The sequence below is a fragment of the Lepisosteus oculatus genome, chromosome 7 (genome assembly GCF_040954835.1).
Source record: "Lepisosteus oculatus isolate fLepOcu1 chromosome 7, fLepOcu1.hap2, whole genome shotgun sequence".
NCBI classification, from domain to species: domain Eukaryota; kingdom Metazoa; phylum Chordata; class Actinopteri; order Semionotiformes; family Lepisosteidae; genus Lepisosteus; species Lepisosteus oculatus.
The window spans coordinates 47692428-47708847 of record NC_090702.1 but is presented as its reverse complement, the minus strand read 5'-3'; the positions used below and the strand labels follow the sequence as shown (position 1 = coordinate 47708847).

At 38.1% G+C, this 16420-nt stretch overlaps 1 protein-coding gene across 10 annotated transcripts in view; it reads left to right on the top strand.

Annotated features, from left to right (window-relative positions):
- The window catches only part of pclob (piccolo presynaptic cytomatrix protein b), a 136478-nt gene that overhangs the window by 80465 nt on the left and 39593 nt on the right, over positions 1–16420 (top strand). For all 10 annotated transcript variants that reach the window (XM_069192593.1, XM_069192589.1, XM_069192586.1 and 7 more), the window contains 6 exons: positions 819–955; positions 3518–3593; positions 6115–6240; positions 12636–12744; positions 14343–14410; positions 15197–15408. In XM_069192593.1, the coding sequence (XP_069048694.1) occupies positions 819–955; positions 3518–3593; positions 6115–6240; positions 12636–12744; positions 14343–14410; positions 15197–15408 (728 nt within the window). The remainder of the gene's footprint in view (positions 1–818; positions 956–3517; positions 3594–6114; positions 6241–12635; positions 12745–14342; positions 14411–15196; positions 15409–16420) is intronic.

The window sequence follows — 16420 nt, the reverse complement described above, 5'->3', positions numbered from 1 at the left end:
TAAGTCAATATTGTAAGTCATACACTTGAAACAAACATGAAGAAAAATGTCAATTGAAACAAAAATGTATGGCATTTTTCGCATTTACTGTAGGCAGTATGTGAAATTCTGGGATTTCAATTTCAAACAGTGATTAAAAAATTATATATGCAAAACAAACTCATTCTTTCTGTGAAGAACGTAAGAGTCCAAAACCATCCATATTTTATTGCAAGATTCGGTTGACATTTCCAAATAAATTAACTTTAAAGGTCACTTAGGGGCATTCAAAGAAGTAGAAATATGGAGGTAGTTTCGTGAAACCTTTAGAAGGCGATATAAGAAATTAATTTCCTTCAAAACCCATGCTGATTAGGTGGTAGTTTTGATTTTTTTAATGCTTGGGGCAAATGGTCAGTGCCATTCTTATGAACTTAACTGAAGTACACATGACATGTTAGTATACCATCTATTCATTTTTAGCTGAAAAATATAATTTACTAGTTTTTGATAATGGGAAATAGCTTTCATCTTATGATGAAATACCTTTTTTTTCCAGAATAGATTACATTTATTGACAAGCACCTTGAAAAATGAAGGAAGTATTCCTTCAAAAATCACAGACCTTCATTAAAGCCTAATGTATGTTTTAGCTGTCTTTCCTCTCGTTGTGCTTCTGCTTACTGTTTTTTTATTTCTCCCAACGTGTCACACGTTTCCTTGCATGAACTTACTGATCCCAAGCAATACAATAAGCAGGTTGTTCTATGCCCTGCTGTCCATCACTGCTGTTGTTTTCTTCTGGGATGGGGCAATTGATTCTAACTTGCTTTCCAAAGCTTACCACCTGCGCCGGGAGGAGACTGATTGGTTTGACAAGCCTCGTGATTCCCGCCTGGAAAATGGGCACGCTGTGGATCGGAGGCAAAGTGATAGAACATCACATAGCAGACAAAGCCAGCACCAGCAAGGAGAGGTAAGGAGACCTGTTTTTTATGGTTTTAACAAGAACAATACACATTTTGAGTACCAACTTTATACAGTAGGTCGTCTTTGGAACAACTTCCAGTATTGTGATGGTAATAGCGAGCAGCAATTGCTGTGTATTATGGGATATATGAATAGGTATTAAGTTTCTGGCTGTTTCACAGCACTAGAAAGCAGAGCTGCCTAAAGAGACTTCATATTCTTAGAGGCAGAGACCTTATTATGGTTTATCAGTAAAGCAAAGCTCTACTATGACCAGTGAAACAGACACCTAAGAATCTGAGAAAATGCACAATTTGTGTGGTTGGTATAATTTCCAATAGTACTACTGAAAATACAAATTAGACATTCTGTTTTATAATTAAGATCATTTATTCTGTGTTGGAAATAATTATGCAGCCAGAGGAAAAATTATGTACTGTAAATAGCACTTGTATAAATGTGTGTGCATTATATGACATGCATAAAGTGATAAATATTGTATAAACATGTTCCTAGGATCATTCTGATTATATTTTTAGCCTTCCTCAACACATACAGCTGTGAAGTCTACAGGCAATTTTGATTTCCTCTTTGCAATAGCAGCCTTCAAAACAATCCACAGCATTTCAGTGAGATTGACATACTGTATAGAACAAGTAATAGGTTTATTCCATGCTGAAAAAAAAGAAGAAAGAAAACACAACGTTTTGGCCATGGACCCTTCTTCAGGTGTGGCTCCATGGCTGAAATGTTGTGTTTTCTTCTCTTTTTAGCATGGAATAAACCTATTACTTGTATGCAGGACCTCAGTGTTGTCTCCCACATTAACTGTTTTGACTTAGAGTTGCCCATTTCTGTACCCACCTGATATGGAATCACCTGCTGTGTATGTTTAAGACAGCTGGCAGGTACTGTACGAACCGCACGAGTACACATAGTGGAGAATGAAGAAGTGAGGGCACAGTCCCCTGACTCTATAAAATTTCAAGCTACTTATCTTTTAAAGTTCAAAGGTATCACAACCCCATGGGGGTGGGGGGTTCTGTGCCGATTGGAGGAGAGGTACATCCCACATGTTGAAGGCACCTCAGAGGTCACTGTGTCACTGAGAGCCCTTATTGACCAATCCCACCCTGCCCTTGGTGGTGCTCAGCCAAGTGTATGCTGATTCTTGGGGAACTGGTCACAGTCAGCTAGCAACATGACCCAGTCGAATCAAGGAGCACTGAGCCATTCCCCCTCCCCGTGCTCAGATGAGCACCTTTAGTGGTTGAGGCACTCAGGAGGCTCTTTGTGGTTTTATCTCCTTAGCAAATTCATGGGCGAAAATCAGATCACACTACAGGTATACAGCATGCCCTCTGCAAACAGAAAGTTGTAAAGAAGAGCATTATGAAGAGTGTGGCACACCCCCTCTACGGTGCATTTACTATACACTTCTCCCATCTGGGAAATGCCTCTGTTTCCCCAGGTGTATCAGTAACAAACTCAGGCAATCTTTCATCCCCTCTGCAGTCTCACTTTCAAAAATTCTAAAATAACTCTCGTATCTTATCTCACTGTTGTACTGTATATACATTTGCTGGTGATGTTTGTCTGTTTTTGTTGTGTTAATTATTATTAATACCTGTTTTGTCCCTGATACTGAAGGAGCCATTCCACTCCTTTATTTTCTCTACGTTAGACTACCGTCATTCCCAGCTCTATCCATGCTACTCACTCACATACCCATGATGGAGGCCACAAACACACAAGGAATGATTGAAGTGAATGAACAGAACTAGAAATTCCTCACGTTTACAACTACAATAAAGAAAAACAATTCCGTCATTCGCTTTTCCAGCAGAACCCTGCAGAAATTGCAGAGCTACATACCTTACTTTCCTTGCAGTCCTGTCTGTGTTCAATGAGCTCCAGATATCACCTGGCACCGTAGTGCAGTTGTCTAGCGCCAGATTGTTTTTCTGGCCTCATACAGTCCTGCCAGCTGGCATATCTTGTATTCCAGCCAGCAGGTCCAGTCTCAGATCTCAGATCTGTCTTTTGCACTTTGGAAGGGTCTCTGTGGCCACTGGGCGACCATTTGTCAGAGGCTTATGGTCTGCTAGTGACACTAATGGTAGAGTGGCCTAGACCTTCCTATGTCTCCCCTGGGGATGCCTGGAGTTCTACAGGACCAGTGTCTCCTGTTAGCCCTCTACTTCTTATATGGGGCCTGTTGGCCACAGTGAAGCACCACCACTTTCCTATACTATTTGAACATCTCCTGGTTTACACTACAGGAGAGCTGTCTGAGAGCTAGTCAAACATGGAGCTGGGATCCTCCCAAGTATAGCCTGATATTGTCCAAGTCATATTGTTGTTTCTGGCACCCAGCGAACATTGTTGCCAAGTGAAAGCCTGAGCTTTGTCCATACACTCCTGAGGGTTGGCCAGGTACTCAGAGGGTGAATTGGATGACAGGCTCATTGTCTGGTGCTGAAGAGAGGCACAGCTCTTTTAAATATTTTTGTTAATGTAACTGTCTATTCCCAAGAGCGGGTTAACATTTCTATTCTATTTCTTTTAGACCAAGCCTGTTCAGTACAGTTTTCCCAATATTCGAGTGAAACTGCAGAAGGATCCAAAAGACCACAGTGTATCAGGTATGTTTTTAAGTTCACATAGTATTAAAAAATTAGAGTTAAGCTATAATGCTTATGATGCTTTTGTTATATAAGTTAAAATTTTACGCCAACCTCTGTCTCTGGAAGTGGGATACTCATTACCATATGAATGATAAATAAAGATTATTCGTAAAGAAATTGTTATTTAATAAACGAGGTGTTTTGTTCTAAAGTCTTCATGTACATTCTAATTTGCAGAAAAAAACAAGGAACATTACCTTATCATTAATTCATATAAAGAATACATACTGTACCGTACAATAAGTAGGCAGTCAAACACAGTCTTAACGACACTCTTAACGAGTGGTTGTATTTAACTGTTGTTTCTTTCTGTAGAAGTAAACCCATCTGACTATGAATAAAATATTCTTCTTAGCTAATATACAGTATGAGTCCAAAGTGGCTTACAGAAGTTACAGTCCATTTCAGAATCAATTTATGCAGCTACAGTAGATTTGCTAAAGCAGTTTGGTTAAAGTGCTGTACCTTACTCAAGACTCCATACACCTGCGCTCTGAATCCAGGACTGCAATGTATAATTTTACTAACACTTGAATATTTTATTTTCCACGGCAACTTCTCTCCACTTTGATAGGTTAGAACACGAACCGTCATCATTCAGCGAGGAATTCTGGGTGATTCCCTTTTGAGGACTCCGCTCAGATGTGCAGTTTACGGAAGGGTGCATATAGGGCGCTTTGGGGGTGCTCCTGAGTAGGCCTGGGAAACACAAATTTAGAAATGGGACACCCCAAGACCTTGTCTCAGTGAAATGTGATCATCACACTTCCTGTACATGAAGGCAGTTTCCCAACTACACTGCTGTCCTCAAAAAGGATAAGAACATAAGTACTGTTTACGAACAAGAAGAGGCTATCCCATCAAGCTTGTTTGGCAGTAACTAATTAATCCAAGGATCTCATCCAGCTGTTTCTTGAAAGAAACCAGGGTATCAGCGTCAACAACATGGCCGGACACATTGTTTATGTTTTACCCTTTGGGTAAAAGAAGTACTTTTTACTCTCAGTTTTAGATTTACATAGTTTCCATTTCTTTCCTCTGGGTCTTGTTTTAATGTTGATCACAAAGAAGTCCACAATGTTAACTCTGTAAGAGCAGTGAGATTTGAAGTTTTCCTTTTCAAGGACTTTATTTAAGAGACACAGTGACAACTATATTATTGATCTGGAATAAGGTATTATGACAAAGAATGGTGAATTTATTAGACAAAACATAGTTTAAGATGATTTTTGTATCAATTTATAGCATATCTAGCTCTTACTTAGAATAAAGAGACAAATGAAATGGTTGAAACTGTGAAAACTTAGTTTTCATCCAAAATGATAAGATTTTTTTGTATGTATAACAGTTTCAAATACCAGTAAAATATGCTCCGATGATAGTGAATGTGCGCCCAAAGGCCAGTCATGAATAATGAAAAGAGGGATGATTTTTTGGCTCAGTTGGGCTGTAAGACACATCATGTGTGTCTTAAGAGTAGAGTAAGACTGTCAGTGTCAATGAACAGTTAGAAAGACAGGGAGTATAAAAAAATAATCCTTTTACTGTCTGCACATGGCACTGGTTGATATAAAACAGCTAATAAATTAGAGATGTTCCGTCTCTTCCCCCACCTAATAAATATGCAGTGGAAAAAACAGCAAATGAAATGAGGATGGTCAGCTGCCAGAGTTCCATTGCTGTCTCCAAGGCAGCTCCTAAGGCCCACTTCGCATACAGGGGCTGGAATGTTTGCCACCAGGCGACAGGAAGTTCCACCCTGTTGGACATCCAAGGAAAAAGTTGATGAAGAAGAACATCAACTACAACCAAAATGCAAATATTAGTGCAGTTATGAGTACATACTGTCAGGGTAAAGTCAATGTCACTTATCCAGCTTACAGATTTTGCCACTGCATCGTGTCGTTCTGTTAATGAAAATCACCACTGCCCTTTACAGGGATCTGCGCCTGTGGTTGGAAGTTTACATGTTTGTATCCCGCAGCAAGCAGAGGAATCCTACTCCGCTGGGCCCCTGAGCAAGACCCTTAACCCCAACTGCTCCAGGGGCGCCGTATAAATGGCTGACCCTGCGCTTTGACCCACAGCTTCTCTCCCTGTCTGTGTGTCTCATGGAGAGCAAGCTGGGGTATGCGAAAAGACAAATTCCTAATACATGAAATTGTATATGGCCAATAAAGTGATCTTATCTCTTATCTCTATATGAAAAGTTACAAAATTACTAAACTGCTTTTGTAACTTTTGGATGGACTTGGCATCATGTACTGTAAGTGGATACAAGTGGAAGCCATAAGAAAGTGCATTTAAAACCGAGAAAAGGAGGCATTTGTTTGCACAAAGAGTTGTGAGAGTATGGAGCATGCATCCCAGCCATGTTGTTTAAGTCAGTGCCCTGGCATCTTTGAGTATTGTGTTTCTATTGTAAATGAAGCTCTTCAGTATGTACTGGAAATATTTAATCTCCTGTTTGTTTTTTTAGGCAGTGGGTTAGGTATCAGAATAGTAGGTGGAAAGGAAATTCCCGGAAACACAGGAGATATTGGAGCGTACATTGCCAAGGTCTTACCTGGAGGGACTGCTGAACAGACAGGAAAAATTGTCGAAGGTAGGTGTTCTAGGGGAATGTAATCAATAAACTAGTCATTTAAACAGTAACGTACGGTACATAAGTTTGCTTATTTACAATGCTGATTTGTGATGATTTTATGTGGAGCCAAGAGGGCAGAGGTGCATGAATCGGGGCTTATACAGAATATGTCACGGGGAACATGTTTCCACATTTATGGAATGAGTTCAGAACATTGCTAAGGATAATGGGAATGAATATTATATATTAATTAGCTTTTGCTATTTTAGAATGCTGACAGGGGGAGGGGTCATCGGTGAGGATTTCAGATTACAAATCTGGTGTATAGTTTTTGCAGTAAAGTGAAAGCCAGCGGCTCTTCAATGTTTCACAGTTAACTCCGACCTGTGAATAAAGGTATCTTGCCAGGAGCCTTCCATGTCTGGGGTGTGCTTAAGAGTATGTGTCACAGATAGGTACATTATATATACTGGAGCACAGTGACCTACATCTGAGGGATACTTTGTAGCCACCTGTGACACCTACAGTAGCAATTTTCAGGGTCTTTCTCTTGCAACAGGATCTTTATATCTCCCAGAACCACCAGTACACCCATGGATCAGACAAGACAGTTATCCTACATAATTCCCCGTTTTATTACAGCCTATTAATTTAAAAGTTACAATGCCTGCCACTGCCTACCGACACACAGAATGCATGACACAGTTGCCACAGAGGACACATACACACACAGAAACACAGCAGCCCTCATGATAGCCAATTATCCAAAACCCCAAATGCCCCAAAAGAGGAGTCGATCACCACTATTCCTCCGTCTGGTACCCTGGTGTGGCTTCTACCGCCACAGAGCAGAAACATCGTGAGGTCTTTCAGAGACTTTAGGTATCGCCTTCGGTCCCAGCCGAACCAAACAATGTAGTCCATTATACACCCCTCCTACCCTTTCTCAGTAGTATGTAGGGGGACAGGAAGACAATGCTGGAGCCTTCCTCTACTGCTCCCTGTACTGTCCCCATATTTTGTTCTCTCCTGTGTCCAGGGGTGCAATCTGTGTTCCCCCAAATTCTTCTCTGTCTGTTCTGCTCCTGTGATTCCCTCTGACTGGGGCTGACAAAGCCTATTCCAGACCAGGGCGGGAGTGAGCTGGAGATGTCTTGGATCTAGGCAGAGCTAACGACTAGGGCCTAATTAACGAGCTGACCTCGTGCAAATGGCCAAGTATCCTGGAGCTCTGCCTCTTTTGTGTCTCCTGTTGGCCCACCTCCGTCCCAGGCCCGGTCCGCATGGTCCCAGCACCACCACATCCCTCAAACGTGCCGTCCCTCACTGTGTAGTAATTGTGTGGTGTCTGAGAAAACAACACTTGCAACTATAGCAAACCTAAAGTGAATGTAGTGCTCTGTATCACATGCAATCGCTATGAATCATGGACACAAATATTAATTCGCTCTTGGCATTTCACAGCACTGTGGGGGCAGAGCCTCGAGAGACGTCTGAGTTGCCTCTTGGTTATATACCTTACATTACATACTTTACATTTATACAGTACATGTGGAAAAATGAAGAAGTAACTCCATTCTGAGAAGGAATCTACAGTGCTGTGTGATAAAGTTGTTTGTACAAAAAGATGCGAAGTGTTCAGATGCTGAGTCATACAGCAACAGCCTTGAAGAATTACAAATAATTTGCTAGATGAGTGTTTCAATTTTACAAGCTCTGTATAAAAGTGAATCTTGTTCAGTTTTGCAGTACTTTTGGTTCAAAGGATGTGGTTATCTGTTAAAATGCTAGCATGATTGATGTACACAATTTCGGTAAGCTGGTAGTTTTTTTCTACTTTGCTACTGTATATTTCTAGTGATACCCTTAAAACACTTTGGTAACAAACATATTATGCCATTTGTTAGCAAGTATTCATGGTATCACTAGATTTAGTGACAAAATTGTTCAAATCAACAATGAAACATTAATCACAGATTTGAACTTGAAACATTAGGAGAAATGTTAAAAAAGAGAACAGGCTTTGTTTTTCACAGAAGGTTGTAGGAGTATGCAGCAAGCCTGTGTTAACACTGTGTGTTATAATCTTGAGTTCTCCAGTAAATACCAGGCTGTAGAAATGTGTCTCTTGGTGTCCTCTCTAAATAAGAGTTTGTTCTCAATTCACTGGATAAAGGAACAATAAAGAATAGAACTCTGTTATGAATACAGAGTGAAATTAATGGAATCTGTTTTATTTTAAAGTGATTTATATAATAACAGTTTAAGTGTATTTCTTAATAAATTATATAAAATTGTTAATAATTCTAGAAAATGTTCGTTGTCAGCAATTCCAGATGTGCCATTATCTATTTATTGAAAAGTGATATGGTATATTTTGAACACGTATAACATGAGCTCCTCGATACATGTTCTAAAATATTGAATATCAGAAAATGTTTAGATAAGAAACAGAAATTAAATTCCCACATATTCCCTGGTGGTAGGTAAACTACCACGTCTGTTGGAAAGTCCCTGAACTGATGCCATGTCAGGTGGCACTGCTTGGCAAGGATACCATGATGCTGTGGCTCCTGTAAGCCACTTGACTGAGGGCAGCGACAGTGAACATTGTGCTGGTGGGAAGTGTGCAGAAAATAATGGCATTGGAAAAAAATAGTGGTCCCCAGATTTATAATTACTTGTTTCTTGCTTCTCTCCTCAGCCTCACTAAACTTTGGTCCTAAAAGCCAAGATTTCATAAACACGAAAATAAATTATTCTCAGAAGAAATATGAAGACGTACTGTACTGTACATGGCTAAAGACAGTGTCATTACAGTTACAGTTCGCACTAAAACAATAGCTGTCCAATATGTACACATTCTGGATCACACAGTGTGGAAATAATTTAGTTGTGTGGGCTTTTCCCTATGCTACAATGTCGGCGTTACATTTTAATGTATAATTTCTCATTTTCCTTTCACACCAGATGCCTCAGTTCCATTTTGATTCTCCATTCTCAATAAGTATTATTGCTGCTGTCCGCTGTAACCTTCACATTGAAATCCTCTGGCTGTCCTTCTTGATTCCTCAGCTTTACCCATGGGTTGTAAGCATGCAGCAGTGTTTAGAGTAGTGGTTAAGGCCCTGGGTTCAACAGAGAACTGTGGTTGCTGTGGTTGTAACCATGAGTAACTGTGAGCAAACAGCCCTGCTGTTTAAATGGTTAATCTCTAGTTCATTGTTGCAAATTAGAATTTCTCCTGACTTTGTTCATCTGGTTAAAAAGTGCAGTATGCCTCAATGTAATTCAATCTATTGTTAAAAGATACTGCAGTATCAGTGTGAGGTTTCTGCTCTCAATACAAGTCAGTGCATTCCTACTGGTCTGTTTCTGGTCTGTGTGCTCCCAGGGCACTGACTCAGCCAAATCGTGTGCACATATATTAGAATATGCGCCTGTCTGAAACAGCTCAAGGTCTATTTTTTCATGCCGTGAACGTTCAATCTCTGTGACATAAGATTGATTTTGTGGGCTCTATTGATTTTCTTGTTCAAATCGCCTGATGATCTATGGCTGGCTTCGTATGCCCATTCTAGGCTGCCCCTCTGACTTGTTTGGGGTGTAAAACACATTGTTCCGAAAAGGTGATTTCAAACCATTTAATTCGTTTATATCTTTTTTTTACACTATATTGTCTATAAATTGTAACTGTCTACAGTACACGTAGAATATATAAAAAAGATTAAAGCGCATCCAGCCAGCCCAATACATCAGGGTTACCAATGTGAAATTAATGTTTCTTCATCGTGAACTTATGGTACCATCCTCTTGTAAGAGATAACTTGACTTTCCTATAATTCCTATTGTGAGAAGATACTGCCTTCTTACGGCCCTTCTAAAAGTGACTTAAAATCATTAATGAGACTTCTGTAGATATGGAGAGAATAATGGATGAGAAGCTTATTTCTTTCTAAGTAAAAGTCCCTATATGCTTGGTGGATCTCAATTGACATAATGAATAACTGCACTTAGTTAAATGGTTCAAAGTCTTTATATGAAAATAATTATGCATTTATATGCAAAGAAAGTGTACCTGGGTACATAATATAATGTCATCTATTATATAAAAAGATTTGTTCTTAAATGAACATGAACTCTGTACTCTCCGTCTGCCTATGCCTCTTTTGTTAACTGGTCCTGCTGCAGTCAACATTATGACATCTCTAAGAGACACAGATATTTTCATTTTCAAATATCTTTGCAAAACAGCATATTTTATAATTGATATGTGAATCTAGTGAATTTTTAACTATTGTAGGAAACTTGTTATTATAAAAATGCTTACAACTATTGCAGATATGAACACACAATTGTCTCGAGTGCCTTTTTTAATTTATTGATCCAAAATGGTCTCAATGAAAGGGAGAAAAGGTGATGGTTTATTTGTGGTGCTGTTCTCTAGTTTTTGGGATGTTTTTTGAAACTCCTCCTCCATGATGACCTGCTCCTATTTTCCTTGGGATGTGCTTGATAATGGAAACAACCTTTGATGGCATGTGTCCATGTAAAAGTGTTAGAAAAAGTCACGCATGACCAGTGAGGAGGAGAAAAATTACTGTTCGTTATTTTTAGCTATTCTACTGGATATTACATCTCGTAAGATGTAATTTCACGGTAGTTTTTGTTGTCAGCACAAAGCTATTATCCATTACACAACCAGGTGCGTTGATAGAGGTAATCTTGAAAGATCTATGAACTTAGTATGAAAATATAGTAAAAATAAAATTCTAGAGCTTCATCACAAAGAAGCAGTTGGAATTAATTAAAGAAAAACATGAATTTCGTAGAAAGCTTCATGCCTGAAATTGAATAAGGAAATAAAGGTGGCTGACGTATGAAACTCACAGAATGAATGGAGGACTAGATTCCTTTGACATTCAAAGTATCAGCTAAGAAGTTTCCACTCACCAGTTGCTAATGTGAATGTACTGTATTGCAGATGAGTGCAAAAATGTTTATTTTCAAATATCTGTGCTCATTAACCACAATTCTACAATTACCTTCATGTGTCTTGATTATTATATTTTTATGTCACAGCTCATGATTTACGTCGTAAACAAAGGGCATATCAGAAGACTCAGTTTCACTTGTGTAAGTGGTGGTTCAAAGGAGTGTTTTTGTGTTTGCTGTGAGTTTTAAAATAAGCAATCTGCTTTGAAGATTAATTTTCAGATTCTCTGGCATGTTTCCCAATTCTTTCCTGAGGGTGTAAATTATTATTTAAAATAATTATTAATTATTATAAAGGAACTAACTATCGTGCCTATGAGTTGTGATATAAATGGATATGTAAATATTGCATCCCTCAGTAAGGGAACTACGATACTCTTGGATTTAACTTACTGTCTGACTTGAAGAATATAGGGCTTTTTAAAAATGTTAGATTTTGACAAGTGAACCAGGAGATGAATTGTGAAATACTGTAACTACTGTGAATAGTGTGATGTGTGCAATCTACAGTAGATTATCCAGTTTGTCAGGTGTGAGAACAGCAAGCATATCAAACAGTGCAAATGGAAATAAGCTCATGACACTGTGACTCACAGTCCTAGATAAATGTTTTCGAATGATAATCTTTTAAAGTATATCTGCAGCAACTAAAGATTCACTTTACGTGTTAATTTGTAGTTACAGTATATATGTATATGAAAACTGTGCATCTAAAGAAACATACTTGTAACTGCAGCAAAATCCCAAAGTTAGCAAGTCTGACAAATATTTGTAGCAGATGAATTGGTGTACTTTTTATTCTAAAAACGTAATGCATAGTTTCTTTTGATGCTCAGAATATATATTATATATGTCTGTCTCTACATATAACACATACAGTATCTGCACAAATAAGTGAAAGTACTTTGTATTGGAAACAAGATTTTTCAGTAATTTATTATTCATAACCTGTAATTTTTCCACTAATAAATTGAACTCTGTTCAATATGTTGCCTACTAGTGCTGTGTTTTTCCCTTTTTGCTGTGATAAAACTACATATACAGTATAAACACATATTCAGCCTAGAATGTGGGAGTGAAGATTTTCTAGTGAATTAGGCACTTGAGTTTGTGTCACTGTGGCCCTACAGAGAGTATGCTATCGTTTATTGCTGACCAGGTATGTATTTTACACTGTCAGGTTTGTGTTTCTCGTAATTCTGCCCTTTACTTAGCAATAGTATTTGAATAGAGGCATTGCCACAAAAGTACTGGCACTTCCCATTGCAAAATACCATCCCATGTAAATTAAGGTAATATTTATTTTACACGTAGAAGCAGAGCATGATGTGATATTTGCACAAAGGAGAAAAAAATAAGATGGCAGAGTAAATCCAGATTTTTTTGTTTCTAATAAAGCGCCCTATCTTAATTTCCAGGAATGCAGGCTCTGGAATGGAATGGAATCCCTCTGACTGGCAAAACATACGAAGAGGTGCAGAGCATTGTGAGCCAACCATGTGGGGAAGCTGAAATCTGTGTAAGACTGTGAGTCACTCCACATCTTCCAATTTCAGTGCTATTTTCATGGCTTTTTTAAATAGGAGTTAAACATTCTGATGGTCGAATAACCAGACAGGAGTTCGTTCTACACAGATGCGCACAGGTATAAAATAATTAGAACTTTATTTTTTCCGATTTGTCAGTAAACTGTTCAGACGAGCAACTTTTGCTGAAGGAGGAGATACAGTACTTGATGAATGGTTAGCTTTGATAGTATGAACCTGGACGAATATGGGCGGAGTGGTGGCTCTGTGGCTAAGGATCTGCACCTCTGACTGGAAGGTTGCCGGTTCAAATCCCGTGGCTGGCAGAGGAATCCTACTCCGTTGGGCCCCAGAGCAAGGCCCTTAACCCTTAGGGGCGCCGTACAATGGCAGACCATGCGCTCTGACCCCAAGCTCTCCCTGTCTGTGTGTCTGTGTCTCCATGGAGAAAAGCTGGGGTATGCGAAAAGATGAATTCCTAATGCAAGAAATTGTATAGGGCTAATAAAGAAACATTATCATTATTATACAGTAGGTAGAGTGGCTAACTACTGTATTTTCACAAGAAAGCTCACCAGTGAGATACAGTATTTAATGGCAAAATATACTCTTTCTAAGAGTAGTGACACTATAGTCAATTTTGTAGGTATATAAAAGTCTCAACAAGCAGTTTTAAAAACAGAGTCCAAGTGGGTAGCTGCCTCAGCATGCGTAAGCTGCAAAGGAACAATTAAAGGTGTATTCCATGCTGAAAAGAGCAGAAAAGAAACATTTTAAAAACTGTATTATTCTTTACTATTGCACTTATGTACAGGTATTGTTTAGTTGAGTTATTTACTCAACTAAACAATATTGTATTGTAGTAATACTGTAACAGTATATAACAATATACAAATACATAATACATTAGTATGGCTATAGTTCCTGCTACACTTATAACTAGACGTTTAATAGTTAAAGCTGTGCCTATGGGGAAGGAAGACTGCACTATATTAGATTGTGCTATTTAATTTTACTTTAGGTCCTACTGTATATGTATTAGAAAATAGTTTATAATTCTGTCTGATGCACTGTAATTGCTGTAAAATAACATCAGATTAAAAAAAGGTTTTATCATCGTTTACAGTAGAGTACTTCAGATTGGACAAAAACATGAACTGATATATTTAGTGTAGTTTTAGTACCGTATCGTGAGTTGCATAAGTTTACTATATAAACGCTATTGCAAATACATTTATAATAACATTAGCTACAATATGATACAATGCTGTATGTTTTGCTGGGTATGACTCAAGGAGTTAAGACTACAATTTGGATTCTAGTGCAGCTACAAAAAAAACAGCAGAAATCAAATCAATTGAAAAAGGTTTAAATGCTATTTTTCCATTCCAATGTTTTTTTCCACAATCCTTTGAGATTCTAATTTAGTATAATTCTATGGATTTTTTCTACTACCAACCTGAGTGAATTGTAACAGTTCAAAATGGGCCATACTTAAGAGCTGTTTTCTCTTTTACCAGCTCTCATTTTCTCATAATCACTGAATATTAAACTAGATCAGGAGAGCTGTTCATGATTTTTTTCTTGCCTTTGTGTAAGGGACTTGAATATGCTGTCGGATTCTGAAAATCCCCAGCTTTTGGAGCTCCATGACCAGACAAATGCTGGTAGGTGGAAAATGTTGACATTAATCCCAGATAACATTGTTTCCCTGTTTTATCATTGTTCACCTGCTGTTGCTTTGCTCTACATTTATAGGAGGACTACTTATTTCTTAGGGGGGGTTATATCTGTTCTCTGTGCACACAAGAGCATTAACGGACCTTAAGAGATGCTTGTCAGGATAAACTGGCTCAAAATGGGCTGAATGAGAACTGTGAAGCAGTAGAAAAGTTTTTAAGCGTTCCATGTTTAATTCTGATCTTCTAACACTAGTCTGACAATGTGATAACCCGAAGAAAGGATTAAATAGAAAATAGAAAACAGACTTTAAAAAAGCGCATTTATGGTCCCATGGATTGCAGAATGTGAGGTGATCACTGAAATAGCTTTAGAAAATGTGATTTTAGAAAATTATGTTACAATGGAGCTGGTTCAAGTTTCCTATTTTCCACTGAGATTACAGAGTCTGTAAGTGTATTTAATAAGTCTTGAAATTGTCTAAGTGTTAGATTGCTTGTCCTTAAATAGTGTAAAATGTTATATTAAAAATGCTGTGTTTCATGGCACAGTTAAACTGAATCCTACATATTGAACAGTTGAAGCACTACTAGATATGTTATTAAAAAGAAATAAAATGAATAATTGGTTCTATTTTGTTCTGTTTTCTGATGTTTTTATGAATGAAAACTTTTGCACAGGCAATCGAATGACATAGGCAATGCACAATATTCCATTCCATTTCAAACAACCTGTAGCATTTAATGATTTCTCAATAATTTGTGTTTGCGCAGGAGAAAGACAAAGGTCTCCAGGAGTTGATCCTAAGCAACTGGCAGCAGAACTGCAGAAGGTTTCTCAACAGCAGGCACCTTCTACAGTCACGTCAGCCACAGAGAAAGGACCCCTCACTCATTCAGGCACAACTTCGGCCGCCTCTAGTGCTGTCCCAAGCCCTGGTCAGCCTGGCTCCCCCTCTGTCAGCAAAAAAAGACACAGCAGCAAGGTGGGAGTATTTTGAAATGTGGACCTTGTGCTTAGTGCAGTCATTGTGCATGCCGAATTAGACTGTGTAAAGTGTAAACCACAAAAACTAAAACCTATCCAAACAAATCAGGTTTCTGTGAATGACTGACAAGAAAATCAGGAGTTTTAAAAAGTTATTGCAGTGTACAAACAGCAGGACTAAACCTGTGAGTGACAATTTTCTGCAATTCTAAGCAGATTTTCTCTGAGATAAAGATTTAAGCGAATGACATTTTTACATAATTTGAAATTTTAACAACTCATCACATTTACAGTATAAGAAGAGGTTCCATTTCTTCAAGAATTTTATAGCAGTTGTAATCAGAATTTTAGCTCCTTACATTTATGAACAAATGTTGCTTTTTAATTACCTCATTTACTGTATGTATTCACTTATTGTATGTGTAGTAAAATATGAATACTGCATACAGTTATGCATTTTCACAAATTCAGTAACAGTCACGTTTTTACAATGAAAAAATACCCCACATGAATTCATGAACTCACAAAATCTTCAAGTATCATTAAAAATGTCATATCAGAGTGAGAAACTGCCTTGCATGACCTTTTAAAGCAAAAATCTTAGAGTAATCATAATAATAGACATCTTTGCTTGTCCAAAGATAAAAATAGCTGAGTAGTGTACTGCTGTTCTTTGCCAGCAAAGTAAAGATATTTTAAAAAATATTTAAAAGACTGAAAGCAGTCTTAGCTCTGGAGTCAGGGAGCTAGGTTTCCTCCAAATGTCCAGAATCTTCTGAGATCCAGTAAAAACTTTTCTTTCACCAATCCTGTTCTACTTTGTGGCCAATTAAAATACAATACCCTGTACACTAGCTTTGCTGAAAAGGGTTAGTTACCAAATACTCTTCCAGTCTTCTAAATGTTTCAGTGTTCTACGAATTAATTATCTCTACAATTACTGTCCAGAAAACTTCCAGGCCTTAAAAAACACTCCTGTAATACTGCAGCAACTTAATCATGTCTTGCTT